This window comes from Poecilia formosa, unplaced genomic scaffold (assembly GCF_000485575.1).
Source record: "Poecilia formosa unplaced genomic scaffold, Poecilia_formosa-5.1.2 Scaffold153, whole genome shotgun sequence".
Lineage (NCBI taxonomy): Eukaryota > Metazoa > Chordata > Actinopteri > Cyprinodontiformes > Poeciliidae > Poecilia > Poecilia formosa.
This window is the reverse complement of record NW_006800092.1, coordinates 1,425,901-1,450,334: the sequence shown is the minus strand read 5'-3', so window position 1 is coordinate 1,450,334 and position 24,434 is coordinate 1,425,901. Positions and strand designations below refer to the sequence as shown.

The window sequence follows — 24,434 nt, the reverse complement described above, 5'->3', positions numbered from 1 at the left end:
CTCTTTCGTCATTAAAATTGGAAGTCGTACCTTATCGTATTTTTTATATGAAGTTCATCTACCTATTCTTCTCCCGTCTCTCATTTTCCTGTCATTTTTAAAAATATGGTAGATAAGGGATTATTAAGAGGAGACCTTGAACCATTTATTTTTTTCGATCGTTTTCATTCTTTTCAATGCGCAGAAGAAGAGTACCTGCTGCCTGTTGTGCAAAGGGTACACAGCACTGCCGTCTATCGGGGAGAGACGGAACTGCATCCCCCTGCGCATTTTCACTATGAATTTATGGCCTGTTAGACTAAATATTTCACTCACATTCATTAAATGTACTTGATAGATTGTGACACTTCAGAATACATACAACATGTATATTTAAATAATTATACTGGTGATAACAAGAGAGGCAGCAATGGGCATGCGCCAACTGCCTGCTTCATAAGTATGTTAGGCACAGCGCCACCAGTGAACTGCATCATCCAGGACTTCTATGTATTTGAACAGGCAATGCGTAAACTCAGCGAATTTTTACCATAAAAACTTTTACCAACAAAACCCGTCTGTTTCACTTCCCATGTAGCTATTTTACTTGTCAGGATTACAGGTGAGGACCTCACTGCCTTCCCTGATCGCAACTGCGGACAAATAAGATACCAGAAAAAAAAAAAAGATTTTACATAAATCTAAAAAAAAAAAAAAAAAAAGATTTTACATAAATCTTTTTCTAAATCTTTACATACTATCAATGATAATGACATAATCTGCCTTTTACATATTCAGAAATGGAGATTTTTATTTTTTTTATGATGGTACAAAACATTTTAAGCTACACTCTCCAATTTCTAATGGCCTCAAGTTGTTGGACTTTTTCAGCTGACTGTTAGTAGCATTCTACAAGATACAGCCAAAAATATTTCAAATAACATCTCAAAGCCAAAACAGACAGTCAAAGAAAACAAACTGAATAGGGATTTAATGAGGCTTATGCTTAGTGAGTCCCAGTGATCTATATTTGAGGAAATTAAGATGAGAGTTAAAGAGTTTTCTCACAGTTTGTGTTGCACAGTGAAGCTGAGAACACGGAGGCTTCTGCTTTCGGCCACCACAGACTTCCCACTGCTTTTATCTCTGTGGCTCGACTCCACACACTGTTGGTTTATTGAATCTCCTGGCGTCACGCTAAACATCCCCACTTACATTCTCAGTCCAATCCCCCCTCTGATCATGTTAGACTTTTTCTTCCTCTTGCGAGGGGAAACTCGGCAAAAATCTAAGCCACGAGGTGAAGAAGTGCTCAGCAAAAGTTGGACACATGTCGCCAATTAATCTACAAAGAATAACAGAGCAGATCTAATAACAGACGAGAGGCTCAGCTGTGTCTCTTTTGCCAACCGTGACAGCGAATCAGGGTTTGTTTTCACCTTGCGAGTTCAACTTCCCCTCTCCGCGTATGGTCTTCCAAAATGTCCTCCTGATGTTACCAACTGAGGCAGGAAGCACCGCAAATTGTTTTAACATAGCTTACATGTAGCTAAATGATATACAATATGATACATAATATGATGCTGTCACATTCATCCAAGTCTGAGTTGGGAAGAGGATGTGGTAGGGAAGGTGTAAGCATTTGGTGAAACACTTACAGTCAGTACTTTGCAGCTGAATAGGCAAAGGCAAATAAGAAAAATGTAATTCTAATTGCACTGCATGCATTTATTTTTCGTTCTGTCAGATCTGTCTTACTTTTAAGCGCATCTAATTTTTTATTTTTTTTACTTTCTGAACAAATCTATTTTTAGCATGCCATTAGAAAACTTGGTTTAGAGTCCTTCTCCATGTCTTGCAGTCCTTATTCCTGTCAGTAAGACCACGGCAAATGTATTTATTAGAATCAGGAAGTCTGAAGCAACCAAATTGATGAGCGAGTATTAAAATAATTGGAAACGCCTAATGGCAACATTTCTGAATCTTAATGTCATTTAAAGGTCTCATAATGCCAAAACTCTGCTTTTCTTTATCAGCAGATAAAATGTGTTTCTCTGTGCAGCTGTTGGCATTATAAATGCAGATCATGATTACAAGGCAGCTGTATTCCTTGAAGGAAAATGGCTCATGGACAGAAATGGGGAAATTGGCTGCATTCCTCACATAGTGAATGTTTAGGAGAGTAAATAAGCTGTCCAAACACACAGCCAGTTAAATATCTGCTTCTGCTGTTTCTTTCTTTGCACGCATTTGTAAATTCAAGCACAAAACTGAGAGTTTTATGATCGCAGGCATTGTCAAAAACAAGCCCAAACCACAATTTATGCGACTGCCAGTTGTTTTCCACTTTTTGTCATTTCACCACAAGCACATCACACCTTGATTGCCACGACCAGAGACCAACGGTTCTGCTTCACGAAAGCTTTCTTTGAAATAAATTTTCCAATGCAAACTTTTTATGTAAATATTGAAACAAACCCATCATTCCCCATTTCCTGTTGTGTGACGGGTCCACATGTTTCTTTGTCTTTCATCCTATCTCCAAACATCTCTCTGGAGTCTGCGCTTGCCCAGAAAGATATAAAGGCTGACTGAAAATAGTTGCTGGGGTACTAACAGGTGTGTGCGAGAAATAAATAAAAATCAGCAGGACCCTTCTTCAGACCGTGCATCAGAGGAAATGGAGGGCAGAGATCTGCATCACTTTTAAGTGCAGCCATTCTTAAAGAGCAGAAAGTTAAAGTGTCCCAGTATACCAGCTCTGCAGCTGAAGGTTTCTCCAGCTCCAATTTAAAGCTCCTAACGTCCCAGAGAAGTGTAATATTCTCGGTAATATCAGCAGTTTTGAATGCTGGGTCGGAATCTTGCCGAGTTTCCTGTGTACCGGCTTCAATGCCTAGATAAATAAACCTCAGGCGGGGGCCGCCGGCGTGAACCGCACAGTCCGCTGCTGCCTTTGGCCCGACACCAAGCTGCTGGAGTCACACCACAAACCCACTGACACAGAGCAGCCGAGTGGACGCCTTACGCAAACAGCTGGCTCGGAGGTCTCCTCAGATCGTCCACGCTGAATGACGTTTTTTTTTTTTATCACATTTTTTAGGCGTTGCAGACTTGGTTTCATGTAGCTCGTACCAACACGTTTTTGACGCAGGAAAGAAATTTCGCAAGTAGCTATAGCGTATGATGATTTTCCATCGATTCCCGCTTGTGTTTCTTTCCAATATTTTTCCTCTGGAAAGACACTCTACTTCACAGTGGACAATATACTTTGAAACATTTTGGCACCCTTCCTCACGCCAAAGTAAATACTTTGAGAGGCATGGGGTATCGAAAACCAGATGTTCTCATCGTGCGACAGCCAACTGGGCACTGCTTAACAAGCTGTTAACCCTCAGAGCCAACACAAAGCCGGAGGGGATTTAAGGTCTCCGCGGCTGGAGAACATAGGATACACCAGCAGCTGTAGCACACATGCGTGGGGCCGAGTCGGAGACCAAAAGCTTGAAATTTGGAACGGCAGATTCTGCTTATCAGTGATTTATTTCCGAGTGGCACGTTAATGACATTACCGTAATTTAGCACTTCAAATTCAATAGCCCCGTGAATTATTGACAGGGATTCAAACGTTCGGCTTGTCTTTCATCCCGCCTCCGGATGTCTTTTTGAAGTTTCCATTGCGCCGGAAGGGTATAAATTGTGACTGAAAAATTGGTGATAGGGAGCAAATATGCATAAGAACATAAATCCATTTGGAAAGTGAGGCATACATTTTAAAATACAGCCATTTTTAGTTTAGACAACCTAAATAGCTATGATCTGATGGTATATTACAGAAACATACACACCTCTTGAAGTCAAAGCCAGTCCTCTAGCGCTAATATGATGCTATCAAATGCTTGAACTCAGCACTGCGGAGGCCTGGCAGCAAACTGTTTATTTGATTCAGGTGTGTTGGAGAAGGGACATTACCAATCATATTAGGCATTTCTTTCAGTTTCTTATAGTTCCTAGAAATCATTTTATTCAACAAATACATATTTTTTATTCTTACCAAAAAAACAAAAAAAAAAAAAACAAATAGTGTATAGATGTACATGCCAGTTGACAGCCTTGCTGGGCAAAGGTTTTTGTTTTCCACCTTAGAAAAGGTCCGAGATGACATTTTAACCACAGAAATCAAACAATAATGCGGAAGTTATTCAATAATTTGCTATATGTTGAATAAAATTGGAATTATACATATATATGTGTAAATAAATAGTATATAATTACTTTATTTAAAGAGTCATTTCTATGGTCATTTGTCCAAGTTAAAGATTGAATTATTTGATGCACACAACCGCTCACCATCAGCCACTAATCCTGCAGGTGCAGCGGCAACCTAAGCTATTAACTCTTTCATAAATATATATACCTTCAACTAGCAGACACATGTCAAATCTCTGACAGAATCTGCTAAATTTGTTTAAGGCTCTAGAGCAGAAGACACTGAGATGAAGGTGAGCAACGCCTGCAGTTCTAGGCATGTTCCTAAGGTGAAAGAGCTCAGTAAATCAGTTACTTTATATTAAATTAATGGAGCTGCAGAGTGGGAGGGTGGGTTTTCTGAGAGGAACCTTAGACGGGACCACCACCCGTCTTCCCCTTCTGTCAGCAGCCATGTGGAAATTACAGTCACTGAAATGCTTCAAAGACAAAAGTGAATTGGGAGCATTTTCTTGGCTACTGCACTTACTGTGTAAGATGTGATTAGGGCTTAGGTTAGAGGTGGCAATTATGACGTCATGGTTTTCAGATAGCTGCATACAAATCTTCATTCTAAAATCCAACAAATTTAGAAAGTCAGGGCTTAGGTTGCTGTTGAAATTTAAGAAAAGTTCTAATTGTAATAGCAACTCTTTAAAAAAATGAGGCGTTGGGTTTGAAATAGTTGCTGCCCTAGGCAACCGGCATGGCACATCCCAGCATACATCGCTATATGGTACAAAAACAAACAACAAAAAAACACTAGCATTGAAGAAAGGTGTATTTTAAAGTTCTAATATATGTGAGAGCGTGAAACAGTAATGAACTATGTGATGATTTACTGATGTTCTAATGTTTTTACCAGAGCATGTAGCCTCACTGCCTCGTGTGTCTCACGTTTCCTGCTTTAAAGTCTTTGCTTTCAGCAGATTGTGGATGTCTGTGCTAATGAGTCTCTTTTGGAAGAAGGCAATTTCTAAGCTTTTCCCCAGAAATAAAGGGAAATGCGTGAATAAATAAGTTGACTTCACTACTGTAGACATATGAATACATGCCTTCTTGCTGTCATTAAGTTAACTTCACTTTTGTTTTGATCTTTTTAGGTCGGATCCATTTTAAGGGAATACAAATGATCTGATTGCTCAGAGCAAAACTATTTGGGGAATTAAGGACGCCTCAACAGTTTTCCACTGTATATAGTCAATCCTAATCAAAATCTAACTAATAATAACACAATATATATCTAAGTGCTTGATTTAAAAACATATATAAACATATACAGAAACCTTATCAGCCTTCAGCATTTCTTGCTGTTGCCATGACAAAAAAGTTACAAGCACATCTCTTCTTACTCAGAGTCTCCTCCGTGGGTTTATTTGATCACTTCAAAATCTTAAAGTCCAACTTAAAAGCTTTAAATGGCCTAATCCTCATATATACACATGGCTACATGACCTGGCATGTAACCTTCCAATAATGAGGTCTTGTACTCAATGTACAGATCTTACACTACAGATAGTGTGTCCTGTTAACAAACAAATGGAGATCTCTGTTTGTTGAGCCCCCTGTTTTATGGCATTCTAAGTTCTCTAACTTTAAACATGTAATGCACATCTCTCTTTAAAAACCCACCTTATTAGGAACATTTTTGGTAATGGCTAATGTTTCTATTTGTCTCCTTTCTGTACCACTCGTACATCAAAACCCACCACTCAGGGATAAGACAGACTGATACTCATCTCCAGTTACCATTGGAAAAGTGGGCCCTGGACAGGTGACCAGACCAACAGGATATGTTCCTGACTACAGGAACATAGACTGAGCTGTAAGCTGAGAGCTAACCCTCTTTTCTCCGGCTCTTTCTTCATCAAGAGAGGCTGGAGTTTCTGAACAAGAACTCCTCTGCTCAAGTCAAAGGTTGACCCAAAACACTCAAATTAATTCACTAATTACAATTGCAATTAATTCAATATTGCAGCCACATTGTTACAGTATGGATGTAAAGAATATTTCTGGGGCGACAGAAGGCGTTTGTCCTGTAATCAGTGGGTTGCTCTTTTTGTTACTAAACTCTCCGTTTCCACTAACATTTTTTTTCCAGCAGATTCATCCCTTTAGAGAATTTTCTCTTAGCTGTATAAAGTCGATTTTTCTCTTCATAAAAAAGAAATCCAATAATCTGAAGTTGTGTGAATGAAAAAAGCTTCTTGATGTCAGGGACCAGAGTAGAATAGGCAGACAGGTCAGAAATGATAGAAGAGCAACACTTGCTCAACTAAGCGTAAATTACAATTAAGGAATTTACAATACTATCTGTGAACACATAACAAAGAGAACCTTAAAGAGGGGGCATTATGTATTTTCCAAGCACATAATGCCATTTTATAGCTCAGTCATGTTACCTTCTGTTGTTATGAACAACAGAAGGGGCTGCACAGTGGTGCAGTTGGTAGAGCTGTTGCCTTGCAGCAACGGGTTCGATTCCCGGCCCCGGTCTTTCTGCATGGAGTTTGCATGTTCTCCCTGTGCATGCGTGGGTTTTCTCCGGGTACTCTCTAAATTGTCCGTAGGTGTGAGTGTATGTGTGGATGGTTGTGTGTCTCTGTGTTGCCCTGCGACAGACTGGCGACCTGTCCAGGGTGTACCCCACCTCTCACCCGGAACGTTAGCTGGAGATAGGCACCAGCACCCCTCCAGACCCCAGTAAGGGACACCCCACCTTGAAATTGGCCTCTGTCTCTTTAAGAACCTTATACCCGCTCCAGCATCACAACAATAGTTCTCTGTGATATTCCCTGATGGTGCTTACAGCTATTCTTAGGAGCATTGCAGTTTGTATTATGAGCTCAGCAGATCCACAGTTCCACCAGATGTTTGCTAACGGCTGCTGCTGCTAGTCTGGAGGAGCTGAGTGGGGGAGGTGCAGGTGAGTGGTGCTCCATGTGGCTGAAGCTCCAAGTCAGAGTCTTTGGTAAATAGGTGACCCATGCTTTAAGGCACTCCCAAATGGTTGCCAGGGGAAATTCAAGGATTTTTCAAACATGCGTGAATCAGTCAAAGCAACACTTTGTATATTTCTGATGAGGCAGTAACGTTATGACTTTGTCTAAAGCTAAAAAAAATATTTTAGCATAACCCCACTTTAAAGCAGATAACCTACAGACCTATCAGTCATCTCCAATTGATGACAATGAGTTCACTGTACCATAATGCCTTCCATAGTCACCAGAACTCAATCAAGGCAGCAGGGGTCCAATACAGTGTAAGCAAGGTGTACCTTATAAAGTGGCCAATGATTCAACATAGCTTTGTGGAATGCTATGTTGAATCATATGTTATAACAAGAAATGTAATATTAAAAGTAAGACTAAAAGGACATGTGTCTGAAATTCATTTGAAAATAAATCATAATTAACATTGACTTATTAATTATTCTAAGTGGATTTGGACACATTTCGTGCAATGATTCCACATTTTCATGGACAAAAGTTCAAGTTAATTTCCCACATGTCAGCTGCATTATTTCTGACGTGCACTTTTTACCCTTTTCAAAGACATACAATTTATACTGGAGCCAGGTCTTCTTCGTGAAGAGCTCAAAGTGAATGTCCATCAAGAGAAAGACGTTCTAAATTCACATAGGAAAACAAAACCTTTTGAGTTGACATATCCTACTGGGACAGTGATTATGAGAGCGACTGCTTCAGGTGGGATCTGACCCTGCTGTTTCCTCGTAATATACAGCACAGGTCCTCTTCTTTCTCATCAGATTTCCACTCTCAGTGCTATCTGGACAGGATCTTTGCCCCTACAGTCACAGGAATCCAAGAGCGGTAGAATAAAATAGAGCCTGCCTTTTCGCACTCTTGCCAAAACATCCTTCACCACAGCCAGCGTGAAATCATACTCCACAAACTCCAGCTTACAAGGTCACGGTCTCCCCTAATGTGGAGCTGCTTCAAGAACTTCCAAAATCAAACCAAATATTTATAACAGACTTCCTCCCATCGACTTCACAGCCTCGTACCACTTACACATCGTCTGAGCTGAAGATGCACCGAAATGTTTCTTTCTGGATTAGTTCCAGCTTTCCAGACTTCAAATAGCTTAATAACACGTGTCTTTCTGCAAATAGCAGAATTAAGTGAAAAACGTCTGCGATGGAAAAGTAAGCAGCCCATTATATTTTATGGAAAACACGCAGATATTTTAAACCACTGCTATTACAGTGCAGAGTGCAGCGAATTCAAAACCTGCGTGTTGTGCACTACTCTAAAACTAATTGTGATACATGTGAAGCGGTGTTGGATTTAATTATCTTTGCTGCATGTGGCATCTCTAAATTTCTTTATGGGACTTCTTTAATGCTTTGTCTTTGAAATAATCTGTGAAAGTTCTTCTCAGTTCTTCCTATTAAGTGTTTGTGGCTTTCTTCTTCTAGCTCTATCTAGATGAGGCACCAGTGATGGAGCTCTTAAATGACCACGAATCTGGCTGTGCACCAAGCGTTTCAAAGCTTCTCGACAGACACATCAACTTACACTTGGCAGAATTTGTATGTTTGCAGTGTGCTATAATGCACCTCTATTTCTTACTAGCGAATAATTATTCCCCAATCTGGTAAGCTTATGCTATGCTGTGACTCATACAAACATTCCTGCATTTTTGTAATTGATATATAAATATTGTGATCTTCATAATATAATGACCCAAGTCATGTTTTGCTGAAAGTGATTTTTTGTTTTGCCTAAATCATAATTTTTTTTGTGGGGGGGGGAAATAGAGGTGGTGATTCTTTTATTTTTGCTGAAATCACTTTTGGCAAAAAAAAAAAAAAAAAAAAGAAAAGATAAAAAAATGTTTGTCATTATTTTATGAAGATGGCAATATTCTCACCTTCCTAAAGATCTAAACTAAACTGAATATTAACAACATCAACTAAAAAGTTATACGGAATAACCTTTGAAAACTTAAAATATTCAAAAGTGCATTTCTGAAGATGCATAAAGTGCAAACAAACACACAGTATAAGACACACAACTTTTGCTCACCTAAATGTTGGCTGCAGATCCAGAGCAAGAGGAAGCAGTAGTACTCCATATGTTTACTGCTGCAGGCGTGGAGGTGATGGCGTGTTTGAGTAATGACTGCTGTGAGGGTGTGCAGAAACCCAGCGGCAGGCACAGTTAAGGTCCGTTTCTGATTGACTCGAGTCAAAGCCCAGCCTATATGAGGAGAAGTAGGAGGGGATTGTGGGAAGAGGAGGAGGATGAAGAGGAGGTCCACTCCTCAACAGCAGGAGGAAGACTGTCTTTTGAAAATGTGTTCAGCTCAGTTTAACTTGGCGAACAGAGGAAAATGACTTACTTTTAAGAAACTTTTTTTTATTTTTTTGTGTGTGTGGGAGACTTTTTAGGAAAAGAAAATCAGCATTTGCATAAAGCAAACGCAGTCTAGGAAACAATCAAAACAACACCAGAGCAATACAACAGAAGGGCATTGAGGGTTCATTAAAGAGACAAGCATGTGTAAGACATTAGACACTGCCGGGGTCAGCGGAGTGGTAAGTCTAAAAGGAACACAGTGGATCAGTAGCGCCGCAGTTCTTTTTCTCATTACAAACCAGTCCGACTTCAGCCTGAAACTAAATGCCAACATACAATCATCATGGCTCCTAACCACAAACTCGCCGGTGTGTTAACAGCAGAACATAAATGTAGGATTTGTACGTTACCTCACATTCCTGCTCCTGAGCCATCCGCTCCTGGGCACAAAATTTATAACGATCCCATTTATGCATTAAGACGTAGTTTGTATGTAGCAACAAACTTTAAATTTGGTCAAATCCCATCAGTAAAATCATCAAGAATAATTGTCATCAAACGTATGTCAAATAGGTTAATCGATGTTCCAGATATTAATTAACGGGACTAAGACTAAACAGGCGGGTCTTCAGTCTTGATTTAAAGGAACTCAATGTTTTGGTTGTTTTGCAGTTTTCTGGGAGTTTGTTAGATTAGTGGAGAATTAGAACTGAATACTGCTTCTCCATATTTGGTTCTGGTTCTGGGAACACAGAACAGACTAGAACCTGAGTGGTCTGAACAGTTGATACAGCAACAGATCTTTAAATCATTTTGGTGCAGAGTCACTCAGTGATTTACAAACTAACAAAAGTATTTTAAAGTCTATTCTCTGAGCTACAAGGAGCCAGTGGAAGGACTTCAGAACTGGGTTTAGTGAGAACCAGAGCAGCAGTGTTCTGCATTTGTCTGATATTTCAGACCCACCTGTGAGGATACTGTTGCAGTAATCAATGCTACTAAAAATAAATGCATGGATGAGTTTCTCTAGATTTTACGAGCACAATATGTCATGAGGTGAGGGTGTTGTTGGTGAGGAAGATGCAGGTAGGTCCAGGTAGACATAATAAAAAGATTATTTAATGATGAAAGCCAGGGTACAAACTCCAAAAACTCAGGCAGCACAGGGAAAACTGACAGCTGACAGTAACTGAGAAGCTTGGCATAAACTATAGACAAGGACCCGACAAAAACAACAGGTGGAGTTGATTACACAGGGAGGGTAATCACAGGGAATGACACACACCTGGAAAGCAATCAAGGGGAAGGAGACAGGACACCACAAGGACTCACAGGGGAACACTAATAAACACAGAAAAACCAGAATCCTTACACAATAGTCCTTTATTCCTGGAAATGTTCTTCAGGTGATAGAAGGCTGACTTTGTAACTATCTCTGTATGGCTCTGAAGGTTCATATCTGAATCCATCCCTACACCCAAACTTGGGCCTGATCACTAGTTTCTAAGTGAAGCTCCGTGGTGACTCTAGATCATTCCTCTTTAGTGGCAAAGAAGCAAACTTTTGTCTCTGTTCAGCTGAAGAAAGCTATCACACATCCACACATTGATTTATTCTAAGCATCTGTTCAGTACTTGCAGTTATATATCTTGTCCTACGCTGGCAGCTTTAAGGCCTACTTCATGTTCGACAAAACAAAGAATTTTTGTCAAACACGAAAATTTGAGATCTGTCGTGATCAACGGAAATTGTCTTGATGCAAGAGCATCAATGTCTTGATGGCTGTAGTTTGTTCTTGGCACATCATCTGGGTAGAACAGTTTTTCTTTTATGGTATTTGACAAGGACTACATAAACATGACACAGTGGAACAGACCTGTGAGGATTTTCCAAGAATTCTTCGTCCGAGTTTTTAGTCAAAAGCAATGTTGTAGCTGTTCTTGCCATATCAGAGGACATTTTTATGGCCCCATCATATGTACCAGCCTTTACTTATGTAGCTTGATGCCACCACGGGCTACACAGCAATGTTATCTTAAAAAAGAAAGAGTTGTGTTGTGCTTCTCTAGTGTCAAAATGACGACATAAGTATATGTATTGAATACAAACATTTTGAGAGTTGACTTAATTGTTTAAGTTTCTCTATTATTTGCATTTCTTTAACCAGCTGAATGGCAAACTGCAGCCAGCAAGGTTTCGGGGAGAGAGCCAGCAGAGTTTTGGGGGAAAATTTTGCTCATTCCTTGTGCCTCTTTGGGATCTCATTAAAAAGAATTTAACTCACTGAAGAACTAAATTTAAGTGGTTTGGAAACCACGACTTAGAAAGCCCTGTTGGAGCTTGATTCCAGCTTGGAAACTGCATGGCTTTGATGCAATTTTTGAATTTACTTTGGGGAAACAAAGAAATGTACATTTAACATCTGGTCATGTGACGTTTCTTTGGATGCAAGTTAAAACTTCCATTATGAATCCAACCAAAATATAATCGTCAGCAACAAAGCACCACAGGACCTCAATCTCTGAATGGATTGTCGGCATAAACCTAATCTCCTATCCCAGGATGATGTCAGTATCTGTAGCTAATAAGACTTTAATGATGAATGAATGAATGAAAATTTAAAGGCTAAATATACACTTTAAAAAAAAAAAGAGTCCACTGTAAAAGTAACTAATAAAAGCCAATATTGGTCAAACCGGTAGCCAAAGTCAATAGAAGCATTTGAAAGGCTATCAAAGTGCAGCCAAAACACATAACATAGTTGATCTTTCTCTGATGGCTGTCCAAAGAACCGACATTTATCTGAAAATCTTTCAAGTTCTGAAAGAAGCTCTTTCTGAGGCTGCAATCAAAGCCCATTTTTTAATCACAAAGAAACCACAGATCACCAAAAATCAACACAGCATGTGTGCTGAACCCAGCAAGCCCCTACAGAAAATAAAAAGAACCAGGACTTGCTTTCATTAAGGGTGCTTAAAAGTTCATTGGATCTGCTCCTTCTCCACCACTTCTGCTCGGTGAAGCGCTGTTCCCTTTCACTTCACCTCAAGTCAGGAAATTAAGCCCTGTGCCTACTGCGGGACTGCCTATGTGGATTAAGTGTCTGCATAGCACATCTGATAAACATCTTGAAATGACTGCGAGGTGAGTAAAAGTAAGCAAAGTTCCACGGTTAAATACAGAGCGCACATCTGCATGTGAAGTTACAGTTCTTCCCGTGACCTCAGCTAGAGAGATATCAACATGATATTCGTGTTGTGAGTCGCACCAATTCTAAATTGTTGAAAGAGGAAAATGACGCACACTCTGTCACATTGTAAGCATATAGTAATTCTGCTTTGCGGGATAACAAGACAGTACAAGAAAGGAGCATTTTTCAAGAAGCAGCATTCCTTGCTCTTCAAACAACATGAGCATAAAACATTTTCAAAATTGAAGGGGAAACCAAAAAAAAATGATGGTGGTTTGGTAGTCATTACAACATAACAGGGTCTCCATAAACATGAAGTCTTTCATAACAACAATTGTTTCATTCGGGATTGTGGGTGCGCTCTCATTGCCGAAGAATCTCCTACTGTCAAGCTGCAAGACAAATGATGGATCAGAGAGGAACCTGCAATTAGCATTAAGGCTCTGAATGGAGGCAGGGTGCCAGTTCTGTTTGCAGCTCAAGAGGGTGATGAGGGACGGTCTCCTCTTCTCTGTCAGTACCTGAAATGATGGCATTTTATTCACTGTCTATAAGCGGCAATGGTGCTTTGAATCAGAGCAGGCAAGCTAAGCAAGGTGTGAATGGTTTAGTTTTAGCAATGCTTTATTCCTTTTCTTTTTTGGAGAAGGTTTAAAGCTGGGGATTAAAAAAAACAACATATATGTTATACATATTCATTTACATATTTGTATGATAATCATTGAAAAAATCTAGCTCCTCTGCCTTCTCTCAGAGATAACTGCAGAAATACACAGCTTGATCAGAAACAACCAGCTACAGTTACCATCAATGTGAATGCTAAGGCTAGTTAGCATGACCACAGATAACAGCAGATAAATAGTTTTCCTGGAACGGAAAGTTATTTCTCCTCCATTAGTACATTTAGAAGCGGATACCAAATGTTGATAGACAACCAGGAGGCAGTTCCTTCTCCTGGCTCTGATTGGTTGTTTTTGACTTTGTCATAATGTGTGTAGTGGTCGACCCAATTGCAGCAGGTTTGAAGACGTAATAATAAAAATGAAGAACAAAGTCCAAGGGAACAAAGACAGAACAAAGCCATAAATCAGGGAGAATGCTGGGAAGTAACAGGACTAGACAAGAGAATATGGTGAGGAGTAACTGAGGACGAGGTGCTTAAGTACTGGGGAGATTTAATGCTGAACAAAAGACCAAGGTTGATGAGCTAACAAGTTGCAGCTATGAGGGGAGAGCAGGAGGCACCGAGAAAGAGGATACTGGAGATGAGGAAATAATTCTAACACTAAAGAATGACTAGACTTAAAGAAAATTAAACTGCAGTAACTAAGAATAACCAAACACAAGAAATTAACATAACTAGGAAAACTAAAAAGAACTGAACTAAAGTAAAATAGAAACAGGATCAAAATAATCAAAGAAAAGACTAAGGAACATAGAATAATAAAACTAAAATAAATAAGTCAAACTCCAAAACACTGAAACAACCAGGGATCCTAACACACCTGAAGCAGTGCATGTCTTCAGACGGCAACAGTAGTACTGGGAGGAGGTACCATACTGTCACAACATGGTGACAGTTTTACAAATATGTAAAAATATATATATTTTTATATGCATAAAAGTTACATACTGCAGCTTTATAAAGCCTTATAAACTCCCTCTGTGTGGCGCAGCCTGAAATCAGAAATGCACTTCACCTTTTTCCGATCCCTCTTCAGCACAACTGTAAGTAATTACCTCAATCACCCCTGGATTATCAGTTTGCGATATATGATCCTCCCAGGCAAGAACTGACAAGTCCCTTGGGATCAGATGTGAAAAAGCTCATTTTCATGCTAAGCTTCATTCATGCTGGCGTAGTGCCTCCTGTTGTGACCTTGAGTCCATCACTTATCATGCTGTGGTTAAGTCTGAGACCTCCAATGTGGATTTTCAGGAGTTCCTGGAAAGTTGGTTAGAAATGCTAAGGTCTAATCTCTCCAGCATGATTTAAAAGAAAAATGAAAAAGTAAAATGTGACATATAAATAATAAATTCTTTTTTTCTTTCTTTTTTTTTTGCTGACATTCAAAAGCAGATTCTGGCTGGAAATAAAAAGACACTTAACCTTTTGTTCATAGAGTGAGGAAAATATAGCTGTCTCTCTATTTTTATACCATTTAAGTAAAAGCTGCCTTCAGTTGTGAATTCAGCACAGAAACACAAATTTGTTAGAAATCGGTTTAGAACTTTCTACAATTAATTTTCAGCTCAAGACAAAGGCAAGATATCAAACCAAGATGAAATGTATAAACACTTTTATATATTCTCCTGTGGCTGTGTGGGTGAAATAAATTTTACAAAAACAATATTTGAACATCTTTGAAAAGACCAACCCTAAGACTTTGATTTTAAAGCCAGAGAGGGAGAAAAACCTTTGTTGTGAATGAAGTTTCCCTCTTCGACTCCTCTCTTTCATTTCTCCCTGGGAAAGACGTCCCCGACCAGCAGGGTTCTGAACAATCGAGGCAATGAATGAGTGTTCAGTCAAAACGGTGAACTGACCGGGACAGAATGTCCAGATTGTCGGGGTGTGAGGTCTCCTCGGTCCGTGGATTGCATGTCCAGTCCCACTGCCCATGTACTGTTGTCAAAACCAACTCCTGTTATTTCTGTTACTTCCTGAGAGTTTTCCTGGTATTGGCTCTTTAAACATTCAAGTCCACAAAGTGAAAGTTATTGCCTGTGGAGATGTGACTTTCCATTAATCACAGCCAAGTAAGCCAAAGGCAAGATGAAACAATGAATGGGTTTTAGGTAATAGTACACTCACTAACAATCCTCCAAGGAACTTCTTCAAACATGCTGCTGCTCCAGGAGCTTGTTGTTGATCTGAACAATCTGCTGTAGAAACAGCAAGGGAGAAACTGCGGCACAGTTTCCGGCATGTGCTCCTGGACAAACCATTAACCTGGAGAAAGTGTTGGGGAGAGCTTCCTCTCAAGCGTTATGGGAGGTGGAATAATACATGATGCAAACAAGACAGCAGAGGGAATGCTGTCAGATGAGAAGAGATTGGCTTTTAAAAATAGGACTTGTTGTGAAAAGTAGAACTTCTGACAATGTTTTATGTTCCAAGGCAGCATTAAAAGTTGCAAAGAAGACGAAATTACCGCTGCTCCCATTCTGGCATGAACTTGTCGGGATCGGCTTCTGTTGGACAAATAAAACAAAGTTAAAGACATCCATTTTAGTGCGAATGAAAAATAGGAACTCAGGAATATGAATTCCTTACAGCATGCAATATGAGCTGATGCGAATGAGGAGAACTCTGCAGAGAGCGACAGGGTCCAGGCTGGAAGAAATGTTGTGGTTTTTGTGCCGGTTTGCAGAAAACCTGTTCCTTTACAGCATGGAGACTGGTATGTGGATTAACTTTTGGTTTCAAAATTCATCCTGAAATGCTATGACTGCATGCTATGTGCATGGATCCTTCACTGGATCGTTCTTTTTGTCTGACACTGTAATGTTTGGTTGGATGAATACACATTGCGAGAAAATCAGTTTTAGCCCTCCTGTAGACGTTTGTGAAGGTAGAAAACAGTGTAAATAATCAGAAGTACAACAGCTTTCTAAAGTATAAGTATCAGCTCAATAACAATGGTAATAGTGATGATGAGCTGATTGGTTCTCTGACAGATTTTCAAAGCGTGGGATGTTGTTTTCTAATCTAATCTAGCTTTTCCACAACTTTATCCCTGATCTGTCAACAAATTATTTCTAAACAATAAATAAAAGTAGGGCTGGCAGTTATGGATGAAAAACATATCACGAGATAAGTGTTTCATATCAGTTGATTTAGCTGCTGCACAAGTTACTCAACAAGTTGTTGCTAGGTAACCAAAGAGCATAAGTTAGTTGATGCCAGTTAGCAACTGGATTAGCAAACTGTGAGAGGTCAAGTGGCTAAAGTCTTCCCTCTGCCTTCATCCCTAACAATCCTGGGAGTTCTGTGAAATCATTGAAAATGTTATCAAATTATTATATTGTAATACACTGATATAATAAATTGATTGTTTATTATATCAATCACATATTTATCGTAATATAAACTCATTGATTTTTTTTTTGCCCAGCTCTAATTAAAAGCATGTGTTATTTTACCTTATAATTCTGCACTACATTGTTCTAGTCTGTCACAAAAGCTAATAAATACACAGAAGGTTCAAGTGGTAACACTTTTGCAATGCACTGTATAAAGATGTGCATCCCAAACATAGCTATAGACAAGTAACTGGCACATTTTATACAATATTAACTCTGAAATGCAGATATTGCAGGTATTTTCAGCCAAATTAGAGCATTTTGTATTTGTACCATTATCGAATTATCTGGATAATACGATACAGACTTCTGGACAGAGCTCAGTTCAGAATAAACTTTGCTTTTCTGTCATATTGATCTATTCATAACTTTGGGCAATGTCACTGGCTGGTTGGATCTTGGTGTTCTTATTCAGGGTTTTGCTACTGGTGGGAATCTGCAGTTTTTAAAAAGGAATTGAGTCAATCATTTCCATTTGGTTAGATAATTCTTTCAAACTTGAGGTGCGTCTTTTAAAATCCAGTAGAGATCCGAACTTACTTTGGTTCATTTACGTGTTTCCTGGAAAGGAAGGTAGAAAAACTAGCACTTTGCTTTAAAAGTAGCTGTGTGGGGGAATCAGCGCAACTTAACTGGCACTAACAACAACTTGGACGGCTTCCTCCAAGCTGCAGCTCGATCTCTGGCTCCTCTGGAGAAACTCCAGGCTCCTCTGCCTTTAGCAGCTTTTTGAAGCTATAGCTTTTTGAAGCTATAGCTTTTACTATGTATACATAGTAAAACTTTAGTGACTGAACTTGCAAAAAGACGGTATTATTAACTTTATACTGACAATAAAGCCTCGGGAAATCTTTTGATAAGAGAAAAAAAAACTGATTTGGAAATCATATCAAAACTATCAACATCCATTACAAGCAGTTTATGTGGCGTTTTGTGTTGTTTTGTAAGCAAAACAACCTTATTAGTGGTTGATTACAAGTGGGAAATCACTTGTGGTTAAAAAATAAAATAAAAACAATGATCCTGAAGGGCCTCATGCGGAGAATGAAAAGAGTATATGTGTCTGTCTGACCTGAGTCAGTCTAATATTTCCAGATCCCTGGCAGAGTCTTATGCAGGTTTAGTTGTGCCAGTAGCAATAGTGGGTAACAGGCTAATGTGGAAACTAAAGCCACACGCCACAAAATGAATGACAAAGGAACGCCGCAAAGCTCACACATCCAAATTCAGAGTAAAGCTGTGTCTCTCGTCACCCAGCTTAAGCAGAAAATCTCACAGCTCATATAAAGTTACTTCCATAGACGGAGTATTGCCCTGTACGTTTTTTCTTTATCCCCCCGCCCCCTCCTTACCCCAGTTCGTTTTTTAGTTATGGGTGCTCTATATTTTCAGTGGACAGGCAGCAACCAGCATGATCTCTATAACATACAAGCCATATTTCCTCTCTAACACGGTCACACAAAAAACACATTACTCACCACATTCCTACAGCCAGTCGTTTTGTGGTTGAACGTAAACATCTTCCATCGTGTCTTCATCATCAGAGCACATTCGTTCAATTTTTACTGCCTTCTGTTTTATATTAATTATTATTATTATTATTTTTTAAAAGGGACAGCTTCACCACTTTTTTTCTTGGGTCAGAGCTCAATGGAAAACCAAATGCTGTGCAATTTTGAACTTGCAATTTATTTATTGGGTTTCATGAACATTTTACACGATTATCTGCTGCAATTAGACCCAGCCGAACACCAAAGAAGGCCCAGCCCGGCAGACTTCCAGTCCTTGCGACGACAAATTAATGCTTAATTCAGCATATCTTGTGGCATGTCGCTTCCAAACGGGAATACAATTGAGTGATTTGTTGTTGTTTTACACCCCGGTGGCTTCTGTTCCAACCAGAGTTAGGGTTGCCACCCGTCCCGTAAAATACGGAATCGTCCCGTATTTGGCTGTTAAATGTTGCGTCCCGTATTGAACCGATGCGGGAAGCGATTTGTTCCGTATTTCTACAAATGTCCGATAGACACGCCTATCAAACACATATCAGCACTAAGTGTAACAATAATGACCAAAATAAAACAGGAAATATTAAGGTCAGCTAAATTGTCGTGGCGGGAGCTACACAGGACCCCTGAACAGTCTTCTCGAACGCCGCTACGGACCGACCACCTATCCTGTTGTCACGGTTGCCTAGAGACGGACACTACGCAGCTGCGGTGAGCTGCTATCAACCCGCGTCGTTTTGAAACGTCCTCGACTCGATTTTCCACCGTCCTTAGAAGCAAAACCTCTCGTAAATATACAGACGTGCGAGGGAAATCGCAAATCCAAGGCTGAATAATGTCAGTGAGGATGAACACAGGCAATTAAAAAAAAGTGTCCTTCGTGGCGCAGTGTGCTGCTGTATGAATGGATCAGGAGAGGAACTGCAGACACGTCAGAACCTAAAGAACCAGAAATCACTCAGCGTCTCTTCATCCCTCAATGATCTCCTGAGGCTGATATGTTACAGAACATTTTGCTATGTAAGTTTCTTATTGTGCTTTTACTGGTTTGATTATTTGTTTATTTAATGTATAATAATATCAGCCAAAATAATACAGGTCATTTAAAGAACAAGTCATACAAATAGATTAACACTAAATACATAAATATTTCCTACTTTAAAATGTTTGTTAGGGCTTCCTGTAGGTTTTATTTTTGAAATATTGATATATTTTATGAATTTATTGTTCAGTGGTCATTTAATGAATTATTAATGCACCAGACACAGACCTGCAGCCCAGGGGCGGTTCTAGATGGGGGCCAACAGGCTACCAAAGAAGTTATACTAAATAAATTTCTTGTTAATACTCAGTGGTGGATCACTTTTTTTTTAACCTTCACAATTTTACTTTAACAATGAATTAAAAATTATAGTGCTGCACTTTTAGTTGCTCTATAGGATCATAATTTCCATCTGCCAGGGATCTGCAACCTTAATCTCTGGAGACACAAGTGGCTCTTTAGCTCACTTATTATATCAAATTATGAAGTATTGTTCTGTTTTTTTTTGTTTTTTTTTCATTCTTTTTCAAGTGTCACCATGGAAAAACACCGACTATCCTGGCCCCTGTGGTAAATTTGGTCCAGCCTCCAAACCTAGCTCCTTATTTCTATAAATATTTTAGTAATATTCTTTACAGTACCAGAATGTTCACATAACTTTTATACTTTTGACTGTCTGAGGATATGGATATTAAATCAGGTGATATGATCAGTTACTCAGTACTTGAGTAGTTTACCAAATACTTTTTACACTTGCTTAGTTAAACGTGTCTTTAAGGTATGCCACTGTGATTGGAGTACAATTTTGGGGTACTCTAACCAACTGTGCATGAATGATTGCTCTACGGATCACTTTTTAAAAACAAAAAACACCACCATAAAATAATGTCTACCACTGCAGTGGACACCCACCACATGAGAATCCCCCGCGCCGAGGGGAGCGTCCCTTATTTTAATTTCTGAAAGGTGGCAACCCTAACCAGAGTCCAAACCCCCTCTGTTTATTATGGCTTTCAGCTTTGCAGTTCATTTGCTCTGGGCATGACAGATTGAGTTTTCCTAACTATGTTTGCGATTTTGAAAGAACTCTTGGTTTCAGTGTGATGGAGGTGAAACGGGCTGCACATTCTGCTTTAGATTACGAGCAAAAATATCAGCCGAGTCATGAATGCGATGAGTCGTCTCCACAAAACGCTAGGTGCAGTCTAGACTGGCGGCCCGTGTGTCACAAGTCTAGCTGGGAACTAAACAGCATCCCACACTCACAATGACACATACTTTTAATAGGTAGCTTATCCACTACAATGGTTGTGAACAAAATATTAAGTCAGACCACCTACAACTGGAAAATTGTCAGAAATTTACAAGACCACAAATAGTCAGTGTGCTCAACCCCAGAACACTCACTTCTAGTGTCTGCAGCATTCAGGAAACTACTTAGGACGTATAATAAACTACAGTGCACTGACAGCTCTATATTTAGCCTGCATCCACAGAAAGGCCTACTCAGAAGTTAAATTAGTTAGAGTTTATTAGTTGGTGGCTCAGTGGACTGGACTGAGAAGATTCTTCATAAACGACCTTGGAGTGTTGTGTTGTGGTAGCGGCATCCAATCGAGCCAAGAGCGAAAGCTAAAAATGAGTCTCAATCCACAGAGTAATGTGTAAAAATGTCAGTTTTAAAATTAATTAATATAAACTTATAGCTCTCTCCTCTCGTTGTGGGAGACTCTTCAGCTATCATGATGGATATTTAATCAGAATGTCTCAATGGATGGTTTAAAATATACAGTTCTGAAGCTGACTGCCATTTTGAAAATAGTCCAACTTCCTATTCCTTTATTGAAAATTATTTCACAGGGCGTCCTCTTAAAAGTAAAGTTTCTATTCTGTAGTTGCTCTTTTGTCAAATGCCTGCTTGTTTAATCAGACTGACGGCCTGCCACACAGACAGACAATAAATCATTAAAGTTAATATTTATAATCTACCTGCTGTTGACAGCGCACACGGAAGAGAATAGGAGGGGAAGTGAGAAACACCAAAACTATTAGAGAACTGCAGCAAAGAGTTGGGGTCACCAAGTCGCGTTTCTATAGCAACTCGTGGGTGCCCTGTAGATTTTCTTTTGTCCCACTCTGAAATGTGTGAAGGTTGCTAAACTTTATTTAAACTGGAAGAGATCATAGCATCTTTGAAATAAATCTTTGAACATTTTTAAGCAACAATCCGGAGGCCTCTGAACAAATTGAAAATGTTTGCGCGTCAGGTCGTTTGGCAGAACAAAAATCCAAAACAGCACTGCCTTGCTTCACATTTCACAAAATTCACCTTCTAACCATGACTGTCTTGTCCCTTTGCAAACCTGTGGGGTGAGTTGAGAAACAGAAAGAACTGTGGGTCACCAAGACAGAGTCAGAAACATTGGAGGATTCCTCCAGCCGTTTGTTCCAGTTCCCTGAAATGTCTAACCAGATTATTTTCTGTACTTTTAACAAGAGGAGGTGTTGGAAAAACTAGAAGATGAGGCATCTTAATAGGTGTGGCCCCAGTGAATATATTTGAGACCCTTTCACATTTTACTGTGTGATAAAACATTAACTTATTTTATGGCATCCTCCCCATAAAATAAATTAATTTTATTAATTTAGAATGATTAAACCCAATCATTCTGTAGAAAGCACTATAACATGTAAAGAGCTCCATTATAAATAGGTAGAACATATAAACAGGCAAAATTAACATCCGATATTTGATTAAAAAATGTGGGAACCCAAGTCACTGGGAAAAAAAAAACAAAAAAACCCCCACAGCACTCCTATACATTTTACAAAACCCACAACGACAGAGCGCCCCACCGAACAGCTGGTGTCCAGGAATGACATGTTTAGCTGGAAATACCAGCAGAGACTTTTAAAACTTTTTCAACGATCCCGACCGCTTTATGATTTACTGTAAGAGGACGGCAGGGTTCCTGGATGTCCGGAGGCATCCATATGCCCTGGTATGCTGAGAATCTATCCTGTAGTCACAGGTAAATATCCTCCCGTCTGTTTGCCCGCAGCTGGAAGCCCCACACGCTATTACACAGTTTATGAGTGCTGAGTTCATTCAGTACCTCAAGTCATCTGGCCACAAATATTTCTGCCGTTTCGATGTTTCTTTCTGTTCCTTTCAGACTCGTGAGAGGTCTTCCCTCGTCATTTATAGTTTATCAACTCCGCCTGATCAGAGAACCGCAACCAGCAACAGGCACATTCAGACAATCGCGTAGGCTTTGTCTTCGTTTGAGGGAAAACAATCCGGGCTGTGTTGTGGTTTCAGTCTCTGCGTGAGCCTTATGAACTTGTTGCTAAAACTCTTTTCACACACATGTGACTTGGTATGATCGCTCAGATGCCACGTCCTGACGACAAACATAAGTGTCAGATTATAATCATGCTGCTGTCAGATGGTTTTAGTCAAACCCACACAAGAACAACGTATCTTAAAAATGCTTGATGCGTTTTTTTTTAACAACCAAATCACATGACTTCTTTTTAAGTCAGGTACTTTTTAAAATATAGATATGTATATATTTTTAGATGACTTCAGGACAAAAATGCACAAATATAAAGGGTTTTATTTATATGATTTGAGAAAATTGCCTTCAGATTGCTTCATGTGAGGGCGGGTGGAAAGAGGGAAATGCTCATATTGTACAACACAGTGTGACTTGTTCCATGTGGCACAAACATGCCAGCAGTTCCAGGCGGCTGGCTTTAATCAGCTTCTGCATGCATACCAGCTCAATCAAAAACAATCAAGAATCTGGGCTGCAGTCAGTCCCTTGAAGTTGCAATAAGAATCTGGCAGATAAAAAAATAAAAAATAACCAAATACAAGACAAAAAGAAAAAAAAAAGTCAAGCGACAAACCTCAATTTATTGTGAGCGCCAAGTTTTAAGAGCATTTGAGTCACCGACCTGACTTTCTGACCTTCAAAAGGAGACCCAGAGTTCTTTGTTTTCACTTTAGGAGAATTTCGGAACAGACTTTAGCAAAGGGTTCAATAGCATTCCGTGGTTTTTAAGATAAGCCGCGGCCTGTTGGACCTGAAGCCTCGAGTAAAAACTTCAGGCTGCCCGACAAGCTGTGTAAGCAATGGTGGAAGCTCCTCTAATTAAAGAAAGAGCATTTGACTTAGCACTAGCCTAGGACTTAGCCTGTCTGTGTTTGCTACTTTGGACCACACAACCACATCAACCCCAGTTCTGGTTCTGTTGTTCTTGTCCATCAAAAAGAACCTGCTCCTGCAGCCTCTGACTGTGGAAAGAGGCAATGAAGTGCAGTTTGTTTTTAAGGTTCTGCACCAGGAAGGCCATAATTTAAAAGGGCAATATTTTTTGTACATTAAACAACATTTAAGAATATTTTTTCAACAAAATTATCATGAAAAAGTGATTATTCACACTGTAGCTGGCTCGTTACTATATGGAGGATTATGAGGAGCACATGTAGATATTCACATCTTTGCCTTAAAACTCGTACACCGTGCCCCGTCATTGAGGCTGACACATAGATAGAGTTTCTATGAATATGTTCTCTTCAGCACTTTTGTAGGACAGCAAAGCCCTGAGATTTAAAGCCTCACGTCAGAAATTTGTGACGTGCCAACATCAAATCCCTAAACTTTGCCTAACAGGGCATAAAACGCATTTCAAATTCAATGGTAAAAACACTGACGACCAAAGGAATATTTATAAGGGCAAATCCCGCCAGCTGTCTTATCCAATCAGCTCCGCGAATGGTCCATTGAGGATTGTAAGTTTGCAATGTTCTTTTCTCCTGCTTACCGAATTTTATGAGGCCCAAATATACAGCTCTGGGATATTGTTTAAAAAAAATACAATGAATAAGCAGAAACAGCTTTGAGGTTTCAACGTCTGTGTTTCTGCTGATGTCTTTTAAATAGTGGAGATTTGTTCCATGATATGATAGAGTATGTGGGACAAAAGGTATCTCTTTTGATTATCATGTTTTTGACAAGAAGCTCTGAGTTGTTTCCAGCTATTTTTTT

General features: G+C 39.5%; 1 protein-coding gene and 1 long non-coding RNA gene across 5 annotated transcripts in view; one reads left to right on the top strand and one right to left on the bottom strand.

Moving 5' to 3' along the window:
- Positions 1–9,978, bottom strand: part of itga11a (integrin, alpha 11a) — a 54,006-nt gene extending 44,028 nt beyond the window's left edge. The window contains exons 1-2 of one of the 4 annotated variants that reach the window (XM_007563991.2): positions 9,962–9,978; positions 9,279–9,452 (exon numbers count right to left, since the gene is read on the bottom strand). In XM_007563991.2, the coding sequence (XP_007564053.1) occupies positions 9,279–9,327 (49 nt within the window). In that variant the 5' untranslated portion in view covers positions 9,328–9,452; positions 9,962–9,978. Of the gene's footprint in view, positions 1–30; positions 97–1,194; positions 1,306–3,827; positions 3,924–9,278; positions 9,453–9,961 lie in introns of those variants that run through there. The other 3 variants (XM_016677332.1, XM_016677333.1, XM_016677334.1) reach the window with 3 other exon arrangements.
- LOC107837579 (uncharacterized) lies at positions 6,072–8,847 on the top strand. The gene is made up of 2 exons (XR_001663608.1): positions 6,072–6,144; positions 7,039–8,847. It is a non-coding gene; the product is annotated as an uncharacterized LOC107837579 (long non-coding RNA).
- Positions 9,979–24,434: the final 14,456 nt, after the last annotated feature.